At 43.7% G+C, this 21,457-nt stretch overlaps 1 protein-coding gene across 1 annotated transcript; it reads right to left on the bottom strand.

The window, feature by feature from the left end:
* Positions 1-2,273: 2,273 nt before the first annotated feature.
* Positions 2,274-18,480, bottom strand: nampt2 (nicotinamide phosphoribosyltransferase 2). The gene is made up of 11 exons (XM_035631327.2): positions 18,266-18,480; positions 15,165-15,300; positions 14,555-14,658; positions 14,314-14,442; positions 13,214-13,372; positions 11,790-11,920; positions 10,287-10,512; positions 9,143-9,262; positions 8,789-8,929; positions 6,224-6,349; positions 2,274-5,366 (listed from the first exon to the last, which is right to left on the bottom strand). Exons 1-11 carry the CDS (start codon positions 18,311-18,313, stop codon positions 5,205-5,207), a joined length of 1,482 nt encoding a protein of 493 aa, XP_035487220.1. The 5' UTR covers positions 18,314-18,480; the 3' UTR covers positions 2,274-5,204.
* Positions 18,481-21,457: the final 2,977 nt, after the last annotated feature.

Raw genomic sequence — 21,457 nt, 5'->3', positions numbered from 1 at the left:
TCACTCCGAGAGAAGAAGAAGGAGCTCACTTCAGATTCCGTGAATTCCAGGCGAAGGGGCAACCATGTTTTGTATCTTAATGAGCTCTACACTGAGGGGCAGTTATTAATGGACACACTGGACAGATGATGGACCCTGAGTTAACCCAACCCTTTCTATTCAGAACACCTCCTGTAAAATGCCGCTATATTCACTCTTTTTAACACTTTCAACCAGATTGAAAGTGATGTGCTGAAGTCGACCACGTCACAACATTCACCAGCATGTGAGGAAAGAGTGCACAGGAAAACGTGACTGACAGTTCTTGAAACTCAGAGACAAAACCTTTGATTTTAGTGATCAAAGGTGAAAGGTCAAGGTTGTGGAGACGTCACATTCTTGTGAATGCGATGTATATATCTCAGAAACACCTTGAGAGAATATTCCATTATTTGGCACAAACATTCGCTTAGACTAAAGCGTGAGCTGATTAGAACGTAGTGGTTGGTCAAAGGTCACCTCACAAAAAAACCAAAATCATAAACCCAGACTAGCAGGAGGCATGCAAGCGTGAAGCCATAATCCTCATTTTGATCTACTGTTTGATGGTCGATTTTTGTGATTTTAGTATTCAGAATCAACAACATTAACTAATCAACATTTTCTATCAACAGTATTTAACATGCGTAATGCTAAAGGTTTCGCTCTTCACAGCGTCTTTCTGGTGCACAATCTACACTACAATCGGACCGACAGCTTTTTCAGCAGCACCAGACTTATGCGGAATATGGTCGTGATTGGAGAATGGAGGCGATGCAGAATTGTCCCTAACAACATTTTGGCCCGATCTCGTCATGAACTGGCCGCGGTGTGAGGAGTCACATGACTCACATCTAAGCACGAGTTGTCAGATTTGTGTTTCGCCTGCAAAATGTCGGTCATTATTAAAGAGTTTAGGACGAAAGACGGGGATTTGGGGGATGCTCGATTTTGACCTGGCAACCCTCCACTTCCTCAAACTGTGCTATGCATTGTTGAGCAGCACTGCCACTGAAATGTCAATGAGTGAAAACGTCTTCACAGACAAGTGATTTATTTTGAAGTATTTTCTTTTCTTTTTTTTAAATCTAGCATGTCAAGTTTATATTATAAATTAAAACAATGTTAAATCTCGTTTTCAAATCAGAGGAAAAATCACGATAGGAGTCCAGTTTCAGAAAAGTTCTATCGGCAAACGCACATCCACATCGAGTGTGTGCGTCGCACGTGCATTTAAATAAGAGAAGAGAGGCAGAACTGAAATCATTTTGTCCATTTGACAGAAAGAATCTCGACCAAAGATAAAACTCAACCTTCGCCCTTGGCTGGGTACGTTCAAGGTCACTATTTGATGACACAGTTGCCTCGACTCCTTATAGTCGACTATCTATTATAGTTATAGATAGTGTGAAGCCATACAGTATACTGTTGATGTTGTGTTCATGGCTTAAAAGAAATCCGTCATCACAGCTTTAAACCCTGAATGAAGTGAAAAATGTTGTATAGAAAAACAGGTTAAAAGAAAGAAGGGCAATAAAGAGTTTTTTGGTTTTGAAAGAGAACCTGTAACCTGGTCTAACTTCTACTCTAAACAGAGGACAGTGGAATCGAAGCATGTGAAACATGACAACAGTCTTGAGGAGAGGCATCTGTATCTTTCAGAGGGACGAGTCACATGAGTCCCCACAGTCAGCCGTGATGTCCAGATATGGCCCCAAATTGAATGTGTTCTTTCTTGGTCTATCCTTCCACCACACTTCATGGAAACCCATCGTTGGAGTTTGTGCGCAACCCTGCCGACACCGGACGGGTTTAACATAACTTAATAGCAATGTAGCTATAAGTAAGATAAATGATAACACTTGCTTCAGCCTCCAAACTGAGGGCTTGACGTAAACATCAGATGGTTACACACCAAGGACTTCTGCTGTTAAACAAACTCTCTCTTACGCGCATATGTTCACAAACTGAAATGCCTTAGAGACACAAAGCTTGAACGTCCTCTGAAAATCTTGCCTTCGCTGACCTCCTGTGGTTGAACATCCACCGGTGCACTGATGTGCAGTTGCACCCCAGGGACCCCGTGACATCACCGTGGGGGCGCGGTCACAGGTGCAGCCGCACACGTCAGCCGCGTGGGCCGCGGCCAGACGTCAAACAGTGTCGGAGCAGACGGGGCGGTGGGCTGCGTTGTGACACGTGACAGCTTTGTTAGTAGAGTCGGTTTAGCAGTTCAGCAAAGTTGCTCACCAAAGTTGGAGGGTTTTCAGCATTTTTTTTAATCTGAGAAAAGGTCAGTGAAACAAAGAAAATCAAAAGTAAATAACATTTAAATCAGTTCAAAGCAAACGTGCGTCAAAGGGATATTTACAACATGGCATCCGATTATATGATTAGTGGCAGTATTACACAAGAGGTAGAGCACGTGTACATCATCACTCCTTCATGACTCACGATCTCCGAAACCAACAGGTTGTGGCCTGCAGACAAGACACTGAACTGGTTGTTGTGGGATATGTTGCTGGGGGGGCGGGACGTTAACAGAAAGTAAAAGTAATAATGAGCAGCGTGTTTTTATTCGTCAGTGCTGATGTGGATCTGTTGTAACTGACAGAAGCAGGCAGCTGCTCAAGAGAAAGGGGAGGGGCCACTTCAAAATTCACTATATTTGACATTATCTTTTTCTCAATTCAGGTCATCAGATACATGTACCGTCGGAACATTTAGATAAAATGTCGTAAACACCAAAATATTTTTTTCCTGTTATGCCCATAAAAATATTCATCTTCAAAAACAAATAAATCTTACTTTAAATAAAGTCTCGTTTACCAGTATCTATTGTTCCATCGAGGGATCTGAATTGTTTTACCCCCCCAGTCCAGTATATGTCACCACATGTTAGCGTTGCTTAATTAAAGGCCTATTTAAAATTTTCTTTTGAGGTTTATCTGCAAAAACAAACATCAGTCAAAAAGTAAAAACTGTATGCCACAGCAAACAATGTTAGAAAATTGTAAGTAGCAAAACCCCGTTGTACATCAATATCAAACAACAGAGAAATGGATAGAATGATGCGACTCAGTTTGAGGTGGTTTGGTTAGAAACACATACTGCTGAGCGAGTCGCTGACATCATCACACAGACCATTTGTAATGCGAGCGGATATCGATGCATCATCTCAATAAGGAGACTGTGACTGAGACTAATGCTAATTACTAAACTATCAATATAATCATGTGATCAAAAAGGACTCAATTCAAATTGTGCCAATAATAAAACAATCTAAATCCAGTTTTCCAGACCACGACAGGAGGTTGATGGGTCCCGTGTGAACACGAGGGGGCAGTGCAACGTGCCTTTGCTGTGTCTTCACAGCAGCACAAGTGTTTGACTGGAAGCCAGTCCAGAGGTCAAAAGGCCAAAAAAAAGGCCACCGTGCCCTGAAGGCACATATTGATACAGTGAGTGTGTACAGTGACCTTCATGTCTGTACATGAGCCACGTTCACCGCAGATTCCAGCATTTCCGGCTCCCATCAGTACGTCAGACGTTGTTGAACACACACTTTCGTTTCACTGAAACAGAAGACGTTTAATCATATGGCTGCTCTAGTGTTTGAATCGGAGCTAGAAATACGAGAACGTGTCTGCGCCTGCGTCAACTCCAGTCAAGAGAAAACTCCACAGTCACTGGAAACCAGAACAGGAACTAATGTCTCGTGTTATTCATGTGGTTGCTCAAGCCAATAGGGAGCTAGCTTACACCGCTACCGCCGGCTCCTCGCTTCGACGCCGTTAGCCGACTGGCTACAGAGGTAGTTAGCATGAGCAGCCTTGTGAAACCAGGAGGAGGAAGTGTTACTGATACTGGGTGTGTCGCTCATTTACGGCAGCAAACTTCTGCGGGTTGATTCGCCGTTCACTTTGATTTCGTCAACGCCCTGGCAACAAGGAGCTAAGTTACAACGCCGTGCCAGTTGAAGAGAATTCAGGGGTACATGAGGCGGGGACTTGACGCGCTGATGATTCACATTGACATGTCCCAGTGTTATGGGGGGGGGGGGAAATCCTGTGTGAACTGATGAAACTAAGGCTAAATTGGTTAGGAAGCACCAACGAAATGACCCTCCATCAGTGAAGTGCTGTGGAGGGAGCATCAGGATGTGGACAGCCGATTATTGAGTTCATCCGTGTATCGTACCGGATAACGCCCGGCCGTCTGTCCACCAGCTGCAGACCAGCAGGAGCCGGTGATGCAGCAAATGGAAAGTACGACAGAATAACCGAGGAAACTACACCTGCCTTTTTCGGGGGATAATATCTTCATGGTCGAATGCACTTATTGCGAGTCGCTTTGGACAAAAGCGTCTGCTGAATGAACGTGATGTGATGTTTCCGAGCGCGGCTCTGGTCCACGGCTACGGGAGCTCTGGTTCCAGGTTCGACCACTTCATTTTTTCTACCAACACAGTGGATGTTTAATGGGTGATGAAGATCAGTTACATTTTAAGAGCAAGTATTCTATTTGTCAGAGGCTGGATCCCATCTGTGACCCTGCTCACCGAATTATATATGTTATTAATAATGTGGAAACCCAAACTAAATGGCAGCTGGAGCAATAAACTGTTCTTCTGATAAATAAGAGTTGACACTAACAATTAATTAAATATTATATATCAATCACTGTAATGTAAAATGATGTGATGACGCACTATTTACAATAATCAGTAACACTGGTACAATTCATATCTTCTCATAGTAAAATTTTGTCTAAAATGCTCTTTCAACTCTAATAGAAATGTAATGGAAGCTTGGAATATTTGGATGTTTAGGTCATTTTAGGCCTGAAAAAGAAGCTCGGAAAAAATATCTTTAGAGGCAAACTCCCTAATATTGTTGTAATGTTCAGTAGCAACTACAAATTCAGGAGAGTGATCTTGAAATCAAAGTATGAGAACGCATCATGTCTGACCCTGAGCTTCAGTTCTGATCGTGGTCGTGCCAGGGCAGAGGAGAGGAGGGGGAGGGGCCGGAGGGTGGTGGTCTATAAGAAAAAGCTTTTCCCTCCCCTTCAACACGTTGAGTTTATTCTCAGAAGGATGTCTTCATTCCAGTGAGCCCTGTGGAAAGCAGGAATATTCTGTTCATGGTCTGGGGGGGGGGGCTGTTGGGGGGACCGTGGTTGATCTAATGAATCCCGTTGATGATATGATTGTGCAGCAGCTCCCTCTTGTGGTTGTGCAGGGCGGGCTCCAGGTCCTCGTCGCGCAGCCGGGCGTTCTTCCGGATCTCCTCCAGAGTGTAGTCCTTCACCAGGCTGCCGTTCTCAAAAACAGTTACCAGCATGTCCTGGAGGAACACAGAGACACCATCAGCTACAGGAGGAGGAGGAGGTGTTAGTTGTATGATGTGACCAGTGGCTGTCACGACCTCTGCTGCTTTGGATTTCTTCCTCTGACACGCTACAATAACAGCTTTGGAAAAACCATTAAACTCACGATATGGTAGAATAATAACGAAGAGAAATTTTGAGTAAGGGGAGAGGGGGCAGAAGCTCAAGATGGGGTACCTGCTAGTCAGATGATTTAGTCAGACTTTTTGGGTAGGGGAAATCACTGTGACTGGAATACCACAAAGCCTTGGCTTGGTTTTACAAAGTACTACAAAGGAAATTGTATCAAAATTAAAAGATAATGAGGTGATAACATGTCTAATAAATAAAAAGATTATTTGAACATTGGCCCAACTAACTCTAAAATACAGCCCATCTTAGTTACCAACAGCAGAACAGCGCCAAAGGATCTGACGTTGCCTGTTTGCATTCATTTTCCATTTACGCCCTCTTGTGGCAGCAGACGGTTATTGTCTCTGGATGATTTTGATCGACTACAGAAAAGGGTGATTGTCAAGCGGCCTCTTCTTATACTGTTATGAGATCAGGTATCTTGTGTGCATCATCATAATCAACGCCTGCGCAGTGTGGAAACTGTACTCCTTCCTCCAACGGTACAAGTGTTTTTTCCCATTCACACACATTCATACAACGCTGCTGTTTACTGCGCTTTTCTGTCACATTCATACACATTCATACAATGCCGGAAGAGCCGGCCTTCGGGTAAGTGGACGACCAACTGTACCTCCTGAGCCACAGCTGCCCATCAGTTGTGAGAGACAGAAAAATGAAAATAGAAAGTGCTGGGACTAACCTCCTCAGGCTTCCCTGCTCCTCTCTCTATCGTCTCCAATAAGCCATCAGAGTTCCTCCTCAGTGATAACCGACCCCTCTTGGAGCCCTTGGACGGGTCGGTCACCGGCTGCTTGTATACGTCCATCTGGGGGAGACACAAAGCCAGTGTCAGGAGTCAGGACAACTAATGGAAATCATACTGAAATCTCCAACAAGTCTGTAAAGTGCACATTTATCCAGATGATGACCACTGCTATTCAAGATACTGTGCGCGCGTGTGTGTGTGTGTGCGTGCGTGTCTCATCCGCCCCCTTTGATCCAAGAGGCTTCTTCCATTCTAACTAAGTTTGTACATATTCTGGACAGGGAAGACAGATGGTTTGATAGAGCAGTAAAAGAAGCCATCTATGTTAAAATAGAGAAACCCTCTCTCAACAGGGGAGGAGGCCTGAGAACCCATCTTTCTAGCCGGTGTAGCTGAGTGGCTACACCGGCTAGCCACTCAGCTACACTTCGGTACAGAAGGTTGGGGTTCGATTCCAGGTTATCCCAGTGTGGGCCCTCAGACCCTTAATGCTACGTGCCTCAATGACTGGAAGTTGCTATGGAAACAAGCGTCAGCAAAAATGAATATAATGTAATCTTTTAAAAACAACTTCACCTCTTGTGACTAACGGCTCCAACTTGCCTCGTTATAACAGTTTCACCGACAGTCGTTCAAACAGTCTGGAGCATCAACAAACACTGGCCACATCCCACAGAGCTTAAATACCTGGGCTTCACCACAACTCATGCCGAGGTCACACTAGACGCTCGCTGACCAGTTCTGGAGCTCACTGTCAAAACCAAAAATCGGAGTGAAATCTGCATCGAGTCAGGGCTCACAGATCGGCACTCGGACTCTATGTGCGAACTACCAACAATGCGATCAAAGCGACCCGACTCCTGCAGTGTGAGCTGTGATGTGACTGGCAGTGAGCGCATCGACTACTGCGTCAATGTCGTCGACGCACTACAGCCAATGACACACGGGCTGACGCGCAGCATCCATTTTTATGGGAGGGGCACAACAATATAATTTCTATCAGAATACAAACAATTCCTGTTTGGCTCGTGTATCGTGTCATTGCCTGTTTCACTTCTCACGTGTGTTTTCGTGACAAAACGCACTTTGGAGACCAGAGACACTCGTTGAGGATTCCTCCTGGTGAAGGATGTGTGTGTGAACCCACCGCCGCGACGAGTCACATAGAGTGAACTGCACGACGACTGAAATCCTGTGATTACAAGAGAGCACGTTGTGTAGTACGAACGGTACAGAGATCGCGTACAGTACAGTGTTTCCAACATATTAGTTAGAACTGAAGAAGCCCCTTGGATGAAGGTGAAACGTCTTGAAGAAACTACAACCACGTCCAGTCGCTCCTGATCAAACATCCTTGTGGATACCTCCAAAGTAACATTCCCACCATATTTGGTGAGAATATTTTTTATAAAGACACACACATGCAATGTTGGCACAGGATAATTGAATGTAAAAAATAGGTGTTGGCGGTCTGGCAACAATAATCATCATCTTTTGGGATAGAATCCCGATCCACGATCTGGATAGAATCCCGATCCACGATCTATCAGGATTTGTAAAACAAACAAGTGAGCGTCTTGTGATAAAAAGTATCAAATTTATATTAAAAAATAACAGATCCAGTCTTTGACTTGGACCAGCAAAAGTAGAGTGTACTTTCACTAAATGTTTCGACAGATCGCTCGTGTTACCAACTTTACTTGCAAAACAATTGTTATACTTGTGGCAACGAGTGTCGTCTCCATCAATTTTGGTGAAGTACAACCAGACTTTCGACCGGTTCACTCTCTGAGCAATCACCATACTGTTACAGGACAGGCTCTGACCCAGACTCACAGATCTCTCCTCAGGATTGGGAATAGCGAAGATTCATCATAGACGAATGCATTAATATCTTCAATACCGGTAGAAGCACCGATAACGTCGGAGCTAGGGCTGGGTGATATGGCTGAAACCGCTATCACGATATAAGTGTTTCATATCGGTCGATATCGATAATTATTGATTATTTTAAAACAAATACGAGCCAATGAGGTGGCGCAACCATACGTGATACTGTTACATGATTGGCTATAAGGCGTGTCACTCCATACTTTGCTAGGTACCAGAGGACGAGTGCTGGCGTACCTAGCGGCCGGCGTAGCTAGACTCTTTGCTCCGGTGTCTTCCAACGAGGAAAAAAAAATTATCGAAACGTTCTATCGAACGCATTTTCTATTGATATTGATTACGTGTCTATCGCGATACATATCGTTATCGTTTTATCGCCCAGCCCTAGTTGGAGCTTAATGATACTATGGTCTTTTCATAATTTAGCCCCGGGGCCCGTTTAATACTGGGTTTCGCTACCCTAGAAACATAAAAAGCTACATATAACCCACAATGCAACGCTTTGTAAAGTACTGTATTGACGCAGGCACTCTCTCCATTGAAAAAATGAATATCTCTTGGTTGTAATGAATGCACACAGTCCAGACAGAGCCAAAGCCTTCCACGTACCCCCTTGCCATTTGTCTCCACGTAGCTGCACTTGAAGGCGCAGTTGAGTGTATCTCTGTTGAGTTTCTGAAGCAGAGCGCTGCCACATCCAAAGAAGACGTTCTCAGCACTCCAGCCCTCATCACTCAGCTTCTGAAGAATCTTCAGAAAACACGGGGAAACAATCAGACACACTCGCTTCCAAATGAGTGGTTTAGATGAACTGGATGCATCTGATTTTTAACAAGCTTTTGTGTCTCCGTCATGTCTACTGTAAAATATACAGCCCAATCTCATGTACGAAAATGTGAGTAAGACAAAGCAATGTATGAAGAATAGTTAAGATAAAACTCGTACGATCAAACGGTTTCTTACCTCGTCCGCTGAGCTGAGGTCGATGCCATCCCCCTGAATGATCCGCAGGTAAGAAGGCAGCACCTTGTATCCATGAGCGTTAACAGAACAACCAAAACACTCTTCTAAGATCTTGATGACCTAGAAAGCAAATAGGTATTAGCTGCATATGTTAACCTGGTACAACTTCAAATGTCTTATCCATCTCATAAGACAAAACTCAGAACCAATGTTTTGAGGCTTTCTCCACCTATTAGTCATGTATGATATGATGTATCATCTCATTCAACACGTAATCAAATCAATAAAACAGCTGAGACAAAGCTTTATCCATAACCATTTGACTGACATTTGTTTCTGTCATCATCTGCCACCAACAAAAAGTTTGGGTTAGGTTGAGTCAGGAAGCCTACCCTGTGAAGTTTACCTGTCAACACTGTGTGAATCTTTAAGGCCAGAGAAACATGTGGAAGGTATTTTCTTCCTCATTAATATAATTAAATGTGTATTGTAATTATTAATTATTAATAACTATATAAATGATAACTGACTGTACTGTCTTCATTTTGTGTGGCAGAAACAAGGCGAAAAAATCCTCATAGATGATGTGATATGATACTGGAAAAAGATTGTCTTGATATAATCACATTTTATTTGACATATTTTGGTTCATCTATGTTAAAAAAAAAATGTTTTCAAACTTTCCTTCATGAGGGACAATTATATTTTCAATCTACATGAACACTGTATGGATGGCAATGTTCAAATTCTCCTCAACAATTGTGACCCAAATTCCAAGTGAACACAATTATAATTCCATCTGTCAACATTCATGCCACACAACGGGCGGCTGTGTCTCAGGGTAGTAGAGCGGGTCATCGGCCGGTCCACATGGAGATGTGTCCTTGGGTGAGACACTTTACCCTTAAATTGCCTGCCGCGGCTGTATGAATGATGTGACGTGACAGTGTATAGAAGTGCTGTAATAATATTTGTGAATGGATGAATCTGACTTGCACTGTAAAGAGCTTTGGGTGGTTCGATAACAGACCAAAAAAACTAAATAAATACAGTCCGTTTACAACTCGCAGCTGAGAACATATTTATAATTTTTTAAAATGTGTTTTGTTCGCCCGTCACCGACTAATCCAAAGCTGTTCTTTACCTCAATAAGAGTCTCTGCGGGATCTCCTGAGTCTGGTCGGATGACCAGACAAGAGTCGTGGCTCCGCTCCATCACGCGCTCCTTCAGCTTGTCTCCCCAGATGTGTTTACAGGCGTTAAAGATGTCGTAGCTGTCGCTGACCACCGAGACTGGTCCAGAGGAGAACTGGTCCAGGACTCTCTCAAACGCCTCGTTCTCCCTGTTCCTCCCCCAGGAGATGATGGTGCTGGACGACAGGAATAAAGCAATCAACATGTCAGGGTCCAGTTAAAATGGTCAAAATGTGTTTCAACATTATTGGGCAGGTACGTTCAGGAAAGCCCAAAACACAGTCGAGGTGAACGTGCAGATGTGAGTCAAGTTAAGAGAAAATGACAGGTTCTGAAATTACCCTCTCACTTTTTATGTATGAACGGATTTTCACAAAACCCGGTGGCGGACAGAACACAAGCCAAGAAAGATCACAGTACGTTTCGGCGCTGATCCGGACTAGTAGATTGCAAGATTGTCACATTTTCGCAGATTTTCAGGGAATAATGCATGGAAATTAATCAGGAATACAGTGCTTCCCCTCGGATGGAGCTGTAGCAGCAGAGGTGAAGTGCGATTGATCGGCGCCGATTGGCTTATGTTGCCGTGATGGGTGCTCTGCCGGATTTCTTTACCAACACCGGTAAATGAACCATTTAACTGACCAAACATGAGTTGACTTTCATTTTGAAGGAACGTAAGCGCATCAGTCACGGTCAGTGAGTCACATTACCGGTGCTGCTAAGGTGTTAAAGAAATCATTCATTTGTCTATGATGAATCATAGAGAGAGAGAGAGAGAGACAGAGGAGAGAGAGAGAGAGAGAGAGAGAGAGTTGTTACTTTTTTCCTTTGACAGGCTTTATGTCAGTCCCATTAATCAACACACAACATCAAGTACTTTCCATACATTTTTTTTCAAAAAACAGTCCTGTTCAGTGTTCAACAATTTACTGAGTACAGTGCTAGAAACAAAACATTTGTCTATTCCATTTTATTGTCATTTGGTTTAATTTTTTCTGCTAATAATGAAACAAGAAGTGATAAAAGTACTGTAAAAGTACCGGATCGATAAGTGTACCAGCTCACAATCCCGCCGCTCGTGTTACCGACTTTACTCACAAAACATTTGTTTCACTTGTGGCAACGAGCGTTGTCTCCATTCATTTTTTTTTCCCAACTACAACGAGAAGTTAACTCTCTGCCACCGTCACACGGAGCAGGCGAGTGTCTCTGTCTGTGCTGCCTATTTGTCGGTCTGTGAGAGCTGGCCACGCCCCCTGCACAACGCAGGCTCAGACACACACTCAGGATTGGGAATAGTGAAGATTCATCATGGACGAATGAATGAATATTCATATATTCAATTCTGTTAGCAGTACCGATAACGTTGGAGCTTATCGATACTACGGTCTTTCATAATTTAGCCAGACAGAGAGACAGAGGGTATAAAGTATGTGTGGATGTGTTCTACCTGTGCTCTGCTGCTGGGATGGAGAAGCCGGCCATCGGGCAGCTGTAGTACCTCTGAGCCATCAGCAGCCCGGCCACCGTGTCTGTGCTGCAGAAATTCACCAGGTGAGCTGCTCCGCCTAATGCTGCAGACTGGAGAGAACGGTTGGGCGTTATCAATCACAGCAGGTCTATCAGAAACCAGGCGGTTTAAATAGAATGAACTCGGCAAACCACTAATCTACAGTCTGGTTATCACATCTCAGTTGTTTCTGTGGATTATTGTGTGTTTTTGCAGAGAGCTTCATGCAGGTAGTCACACAGTACAGGTGAGATCTCATCTTAGCCCTGACGTAAGACTTTCATACTATGTATGAGACAAAAAACAATGTCAGGTGGTTGTAAAGGGAAAATAACAATTTACTTAGAGACAGGGCGACTAAACACTAGGAGAATCACAGACTTGATGTGATCACACATGACACAAAAGTAGCTCTTTCATTCTCCTCTCTGCCTTCATTTTGTATTTTCAAAGTGACTGAATTGTTTGGGCTGAGCTGGTGATGGCACATATTCACTTTGAGTCACCTACGCACTAATGATTCAGTTCAGCTTGAGGAATGAGTGTTTAAGATTTAAGACATTTAAGACGGTCCCACTCATCACTGAGTGGGACCAATGACAATTTCAATTTAGAATCTTTGTCTGTTGAAGCACTCTGCTCCGCTGTGTTAACTGAATTTACACACAGCATTGTGTCTGTTATGCAAGTCTTTCCCTCTGACTTTTATTGACTCCTCTCACCTTTGTGCCTGTAATCAGGCACAACAGCATGAGAGATGGATAACAGTTTTTTTAACCTTATCACCAGAATAGTTCCATGCAGTTGGGACACTGGTGGCACGGGTGGTGTCATTCAGCTCCCATGTGATCGTGGGGAGGTCGAGATTTCAGATGTTTTTCTGCACCATTATTCTTAACATTCTGATTAAATTGTGAGTTGTAAGGAACATGATGCGTTCTGTGATAATTTTTCTCTTCCCCAGAGCACCCCGGCAAGTCGCATGAAACCAATTTCACAAATTATAATTTTTTTTTGCTTTGTCCAAGCACCTACTCATGTGCACATAGACTTTGACTTTCAAACACACTCAATAATTTCCATTCTAAAGGAGATCTTATCACGGTCACAATTCCAAATCTAAATTTTTTTATTTTATTTTGAATGGGTTAGGGGTTAGGGCTTACCCTGACCTTAACCTAATATATTATTTTTTTCTTCACAACCATCTGGCGATCCCCAGATATCATGTTGTGAAGTTGAGAATCACTGACACTGGTTAGTTAGAAAGGCGCAATATATAGAAACAAATTGAGAAACCCCACTGGCTTTGCCTCAGTGATGGTTTCCACTAAATAAACACATGGGGCGAGAGTCTTCCTGACCTCCTGGGAGGAAACTCCTCTGTAGCCAAAGTCATGCAGCTTCAGCTCCAGTCCTTCCAGGCTCCCCGAGGTGGCCTTCAGGTGCTTGGCTAGGATCTTCTTAAACTCCCGGGATATGGTGGCGACTGTGATGGGATACCACATCTGCACCAGCATGGTCTACAGCCCGAAAGAGGAAAGGGGTGGATGAGAATAAGAGAGGAAATAAACCACAAGTGTGATAACGAGTGTTCAGTTGGTGAGAAGGAAACGAGTCACGATTACGTTACAATAGTGAGTTACCGGAGACAGGGATTTAATCGAATTATGTGACAGCAAGATACATTTCATGGATGCATGAAAACATCGTAAAAATGAGTAACATAATACAAATATCAATTACTTGAGGTAGTAAAAGGTACAGTGACTTAATCGTACTGCCCCAGTCTGCTCCTGTGGGGGGAGTGTTATTTTGCATTCACACTGGAGGGCGGGCGACGCAAATTGAAATATTTGAACTCCAGCGACATGATGCGTTGAAGCAATAGCCAATGAGCGTTGAGATCCTCCTTTTGTCACTGTCATCAGACGGTCTGTCATTGTATCAGGAATGGACGATCACCAATGTCGCTGTGTTGTGTGCAGCTCAACCGGGTTGATATATGTTATTGTGACTGGGTGAAGAAGGAGAGGGCTCGGCAGGAAGTGATCGAGGAAGTTGGACGCTGGCTAGCTAGTTAGCACAACCACTTTGTGTAGCTTTGCTATCGGCACTCCTGTCTGACTTTTTCCCCTTCAACAGTTCATGTTTACCTGAGTATGTGTGTCTTTGTTCAGATGAGGTTTGTCAGAGAAAATGGAATGAATAGAACGGACAACCACAAATGTTTACTAGAGACTAAACTTCCACTTCTAGTTACATACTGTACCTGCAAATGTCCAAATTGTTCACTTTTAATCCTTGTGTGAAACATCCATTAGCGCTCCCACCTCTGGCAGTGTGTTATTACCTACGTTCCTGCACCATCAATCACTGTCATCCTCAACATGTTTCCCAGGAGTGTCCCCTAGCATTTTAAGGTGTAGAAATACTCAATATGCATATACATTTTGGAGTTTACCTCAATGTAGTTGGTGAGCCAGTAGAAGTTGGGATCAGTGTTTTCCACAGTGAAGAGCACGTTGCCTCTGGGTATAATCCTGCCCTCAGGGACGGCTTTGATCCGGATAGGGAGGCGGCCATCGTGTTTCTGACAAAACAACAAGAACATTTACCTCAAGTTACTCACTGGAGATATGATGGATGCCTCTCTCGCTCTCTCTGTGAATCTGTCTGAACAAACTGAAAATCGCTTTGCTCACCTCAAGGAGTTTCCTCCAGCCTTCTTCATCGAACACATCTTGTTTGAAGTGCATTTGGTAGAAGAGCTTGGCCTCCTGAATCTTCTCCTCTGTGACCACGGGGCCTGTGGAGAAGTTACTTCATCAGTCACATGCAGAAACTACACAGGGACACGTCAACATCCAGGAACCTGACCAGTCTGCACCATGAACAAATGTTGCTTAATCAGAATTTATATATTTTAATCAAAATTTAATAGATTTTATGGCAAACTGAGTTTTGGACTGTGTGGACTGTACAAAGCCATTCTAGATCACATGTTTGAGGTGTGAACAGTATAGTATTGACTGCCTTCAGCAACACGAGAAGGTGATTGATATTTCAATATATTTACTATTGAGTAAGATTTTTTACATTAAATTTGCCATTTTAAAGCTACATGGGATATTTCTCCAGTATGTCCATCATCTTTATATATATATATATATATATATATATATATATATATATATATATATATATATATATATATATATATATATATATATAATCTATGAGTAAGTGCTACAAAAAAAAGCCTTTGTATCATAGACCTTCTGTCACAGATCAGAGGAGAGGAGGTTAGTTTACCTGCGAGGTACTTCTTCAACAGATACTGGAGACCAAAGAACACCACTTCGCTTAACTGGGAACCTTTCTTGCGTCTGCATTCAAAGTAGGAGTAGATGTTGTTGATGTTCGGAGGATACTGTTTGTAATGTGTGATCTGGAAGAAATGGACAGAAGTTTCATTGAGATTTATTAAGTCAGAATGTTGCAATGTAATTCAAACAATCCCCTGCCATATTTGTAATGTTCATTTATCACCTCTTAATCTTTATCACACCACAGATTGTTGGATTGTGAAATAGCATGAAATAAAACCTTAAGTCCACTGATGATAAGCTGTGAAGTGGAGGATTGTCTGCGCAGCATGGTGCTTGCGTGTACAATAAAGCATGTTTTCTGGACCCACGTGGGAGGGAATGATGACAGCTTAAAACACAAGACTCTCTTTATGCTCCTGCTGCACTAATTGAATCACTAACAGCATTCACCAAGCATTCTTCTGTCTTATCCTGCCTCCTGTTCAAGTTCTATTTCCTCCCCCTCCTTAACTACCTTTAGGAGAACAACATCAGAAGCACAGAAGTCACCGGCACTGGTTTTCACTGGAATTCATTTTAATATTAGTCAAGTAAAACATAAGTAGCGAAGCATAGGAAAGTGGTATTTAATTTTAAATACATGATACATTCCTCACCCTCCAGACGTACTGTGTAAATCACAGTATTTTTGAGCATCTGAGGGGTAGTAAGGGTAGGACACCTGTACACAGAAGTATGATCATAGCTGCACAGGCACATAATAAGAATCTACAGTAGTGAAAGCTAAAGTCTGTGTTTTCAGAGCAGGGCTGTTGGCACATACTGGATATACTTGTTAATGACTGGACAAGTTATGCTACGGAGAAGTTTCAGCAGAAATCAAACCCAAAGCCAGAGTCACATGTATCAAGTGAAAACACATGGAGTCACGCAGGGGGCCTCGTAATCAGCATCACCACTGCTAAAAGAATCTAATTATGCCAGAGGGGATAATGATATCAGGACTTGGGGACTGTAGAAAGTAAAAAACACCAAACATTACATGCTCAAACAAGTCAGGAGGACAGAGGAGATGGAGCATCCGAGACGAAAGTGAAACTGCTCTACCTCTTTATTCGCTCTATTGCAGCGGAGGCTGATGGGAACATTAGTAGTTTTGGACAAAGTGAAATTATGTTATGAAATAAGTTATTACCAAATTTAGAACACTTAAAGTGATTTTTGCATAATACGTCACCTTTAAATTAATGTTTCTTGCTAAGGTAACGAACGTCTTTCGATTCAATCATACGCAACATTAACTTTGAAAACTAGTGACTGGGTTTTATGTTGTGGATTTCATTGTTCAACCGGACAGAAGCGGTCGGCCCGTTTGCCAGATACAACACTGTGTGTGTCCTAGAGCAGCGTCTCATTTATGTGACTACTATGTAATCATTCAAGAAGAAAAGATTACATGGGAGGCTGTTTAGAGGGTAATGTTATGCTGCTGGGGCAGGAAAAGTACAAATGATTTCATTTGTAGTACTTTACATGAGTATTTTGTTATTTACTTTCTATAATCGTGTCAAGGGCTGCACTTTAAATCATGGTAACCCCAGAGCACTTTCAGATGAGCTCGTCACAATGTAACAAATCACTCGCATCTATTATGCGATTGTGATGACAGACACATTGGAGGAATCCTTCTGGGCCTTTGCTGCTGCTGCTGCTTCTACTTTATTTTGCGGGGGTCATTGGAGCTAATATAAAGGCCAGTTAGTCATCATCTGGACCTTTGCCATCTGGCTGCAGTGAAAACCTTTTCGGTGACATCTGACATTTAGCTCTCCTGGACTGGGGCGTGTGCCTCACGGTACATGCCAGCACGGCCTGCTCAAGCAGCGCGCTGACTCACCACTGGATTTAGGTTATGAAATGACAGGAAACACTGTAACAAAACAACGCGAGTTTCACTTCAACAAAATTGAAAGCAAAAGCGCCAGTGGAGGGTGGAGCACCGTGACATTCACCACTATGTCATGACGGCGAGCGTGGATGGCAATGCACTGAGGTTACTCAAACCACGACCGGGCCCCTCAGAGCTCGATTCATCAAACTGGAGTCATGGGACTCCTGAAGGGTCTCGCTCTTCAACAATCTGCGGCGAGTCTGGTCAGATCATTCCCCTGAGTTTGACACTTTAAGACTTTAAAGACAGTTTTTCTCATGTCTGCGAAGATTATGATCCATCCATCTCTGGTTTCAATCAGTGTCGCACTCCCACACAACACTGGCACTTTGTTTTCAACTGCACAAGAGGACACATTTTAATACAGCGGGAAGTTTTCCCCATCATTTTATGTTTTATACATTTTAAATGTACAGGTCGAAGTGTGCATTTACAGTTGTGTGACGTGAAAAGGTGTAAACTGCAAATGTGTGTGTGTGTGTGTGTGTGTGCACGTCAGGACCCCTCTGGTCGTAAGTGTTAGAAAGGATGATGTGAGTGTGGGAGCCCCCACTGATGACACACAGATCATTTGACTTTGACAACGGGGTGTGTGTGTGTGTGTGTGTGTGTGTGTGTGTGTGTACTACTATTGGTTTCTGTTAGTTTTGACAGTGAATATGAACGTGGCAGTCCTGACGTGCACGTATTAAAGTTGGCACCAGAAGCTCTTTCATAAATCGAGTCTCTGTGTTTTTGTTTGTTTTTTAAAACTTAAAAGTCACGCGATTATCAAAACTCGAGCGATCTTTCTTTTTGCTGTGATGAAAGTGAAACTCAGAGGGGAAAACAGCCAACATGACCGTGTCATTCCTTCTCAGGTGAGTTTACTCTCAGATCACTACTCCTTCTCACGGCAGGAACGACCCGGCTGACACGAACAACAACAAGGTCGCGCTCACGACTCCCTGCGTGTTGTGCGGGTCGTCAGGCGGAAAGAGCCGAGCCGAGCCGAGCTGTGACGTCGGCTCGGCTCGGCTCTGTGGCGTGCGGCCGGAGATGCCCGCACGGGCTTTGTGGCCGTTTAATGAACGGGCTTCACTTCCACGTACTCGGGGGAGCGCCGGGCGGCGGGACGGGGAAGCGGGGCTCACCTTGTACGAGTCCGTCGCGAGCAAGATATTGAAGTCGTGCGCTGCCATTGTTGACGTCGAGGATGAATGAGCGTGTCGCCTCGGGCTCCGTCCGTCTCCTCGCAGCGACTCAGAGAGCTCGAGCCGGGACTCGGGGCTAACACACACCGGAGCAGCGGCGGCGGGAAGGGAATCCTCCTCCTCCTCCTCCGACGACGACGACGTACGACAACGAACAACCCAGAGACTGCGACGCGGCGGCAGAGCGGTGGCGGAACGAGCCGAGCAGAAACTCATGTAGTAGGTTGAGGGGGGGGGGGGTTGTTGGAAAGGGGCGGGGCTTCAGGGCGCATGGCCACGCGCACGTCCTCCCGCCCCGCCTTTGTGAGCCGAGACGTCATGCTGCGTTCGCGTACATGTGGGACGTTTGGCTTTCGGCGCGCTCCATCCACCGTTGGTCTTTCACATCGTAACTGCGTTTCATGTTGGCTTAGAGGGATAGTTCAGGGATTTTGAAGCGGGGCTGTATGAGTTAGGGGAAATGGAAAATGTTCAAATGTTTTGAATTCAATGTTCAAATGTCCCCTCTGCAACAGTGGGACTGACTTTTACGCTGTTATTTCCATTTCCCCTCCAAACTCATAATGTTAAATGACATCGCTGATCACCATCTCCATAAGGTAACATATGTACTATTCATAAGTAGCTCATTAAAACTCCACGTCAAAATCACTGAACTATCCCTTTAAAAGGATTAAATGTTTGATTTAAAAAAATAGATTGGGGAAATTCGCCAACACCCACCAAGGACATGAAATGGCTGCTCCCAGCCAGGGCCGGACTGGGACAATCATTCCGGGAAATATAGTGCGAAAAATACAGTCCCAGCCGGGCCACTTCTTAAAGTGAGGGCCCTTTTAAAGGGATAGTTCAGTGATTTTGAAGTGGGGTTGTATGAGTTACTTATGCAAAGTAAATATGTCACCTTATGGAGATGGTGATCAGCGATGTCATTTAACGGTGTTTGGAGGAGAAGTGGATGTAGCGTAAGTCTCTGTCCCACTGTTTTTCGCCACATTTTTAAATGCTTACCTACAAAAAAAAACTTTCCTTGTACACTCAAAATCACACAACAGTTTGTGCCCGCCGGCCACTTTTTCGTTCCGCCTGTCTGCACGCTCCTCATCACCCTGTGTGGGGTGGACCTGCAGCGTTGCGTTGACAAGACTTACTTTAAAAAAAAAATTGGCCGATGGCCAGTCCGATTTACCTCAGAAGCTGGGAATGAGGTGACACCCAAGTTGACTGTGTTCCAGCACAGCAACTGAGAAGTTTTGTTTCTTTTACAGTGTGGTTTGCAGTGGCCAGGTTAGCCATTGTATGCGATACCAGTTGATAACACACGCATGTGGTATCTTGTGCATACAGACATAGCATGTCTATTGTCCATAAGACAGAACCAGGGGTGGACTGGGACTAAAAATCGGCCCTGGTCTTTCCCCCCCAAATAGGCCCCACCACCACTCATTGTGCTATAAAAAGCATACTACTGCAGCTTTCAGAGCTATAAATGCTATAATTGGGGCCGTGTTGAAGGGGCACAACACGATAAGAGGTCGAAACGTGATTGGTTGTACACTCTTCTCCATCCATTTCAATGGCGGTCCACAACCATCGTAATAGGTTAATTATCGGCACCTTCTGCTCTGGAGTTTTCCCTTTCCTCTGACAGTGGCAGATGTTAAAATATGGCGGAAAAGCGAAAGAAGAGAGGTGATGTTATCAAGATGTAGTGATTATTTGTTCTTAAAAAAAACATATATTGTTTATTTTGATAAGTTGTAAAAAAGCTGTTGCTTTATGTTCATTTTAGTCTGAAACAATTACAAACACTGACATTGACCCTAACCCCATTGAAGTTAAACGCAGGATTTACATGCTTTAAAAGTCTAAAATCAAAGAAAATACATTCAATGTTACGACGTGGAACCTGGAGTACCAGGTGATTTGACGATAGGCATGCGCAAGTGGTGAACCCATTAACCACCTCATTCTTTTGCTGTGTTCCATTATACCTGGAAGTCGGAGTGGTGATTTTTTTCCGATTTCCCGAGTTGGAGGGGGGTTCCATTTGCAGACTCGCAGGTCATAATTCCGACATCCAAGATTCTACTGGAATGATAAACCCCACTTCCGAGTTCCGAGGTATAATGTAACGCAGCATTGTTGTGCTGTCGGTACCGTGTTGTCGGCCTCAGACTTAACCTCAGCTTTCAACACTGTTGACGCATGGAGCTGCCAATTTGGACTTCCTTTTTAAATTCCGAAAACCCAACGACTGTCCCAACCATGCAGGCGTCTAGGACTGTGGGAAGCAATTATTGCTGAGGATGGAATAGCAAACAACACCGTTTATTGATTTATAAACCAGAAATCTACTTCTTAACAGAAAAAAGGGAAAGGTTGTGGGTGGCGGCAAATCATAAAAACAAACTAAACAAAACCCACTGACTCATCATTACTACCATCATTGCGTCAAATAAAAAAGAAAAATACACCATCATAAACATGAAACTCTTACCTGTTGTTACATTACCACTAGTTATCATTTAACATTTGTTACACTTGGGTCAACAGTTTTCAGATAGGCACAGAGCGAGGCTTTTGCTAGGAGGCTGGAATTGAAGACAGGCACAAATACAGGTGGGGGCGTTGACTGGCGAGGAATCCCCCTGGAAGAGCGGATGACCCTGCCATCCAGACACTGTCAAAAACATGTTGTTATCCTTGGCTCCACTTGGGATCTACTTGAGGACTGGTAAGACTAGTCAGGGGGTGAATCACAGAAACTACTATAACCTGTGTAACGACTGCTGTGGGTTTTTTTTTTGCTGAGTATTGTTTTAAGATTTGACGTTTGCTGAACGTGCCAGGTGGGAGTGTATTTTGTATATCGCTTCTTGTTAATATGGGTGCGCCGAAACACAGAGGTGTTTGGCCGACCGGTCTTCCAGCTTAGATCGGTATTTGACCATTTCTGGTGGGGGTTCTCTGTAGAGAGACCCAGATGGCGTTGTCGAGGGGGCTGAGGCATTCCCCATCTTCCTCCTCTCATCTGTTTCTGTAATCTTCCATTGGAGTTAGTAAGGGGAGAGGATTTGTTAACTGATTTTTCTCTTGTTTATAATATATATGTTAATAATAATAATAATA

This window comes from Scophthalmus maximus, chromosome 6 (assembly GCF_022379125.1).
Source record: "Scophthalmus maximus strain ysfricsl-2021 chromosome 6, ASM2237912v1, whole genome shotgun sequence".
Taxonomy (NCBI): Eukaryota; Metazoa; Chordata; class Actinopteri; order Pleuronectiformes; family Scophthalmidae; genus Scophthalmus; species Scophthalmus maximus.
Note: the sequence above shows the minus strand (reverse complement) of the source record. Positions and strands in the feature narration are given on the sequence as shown.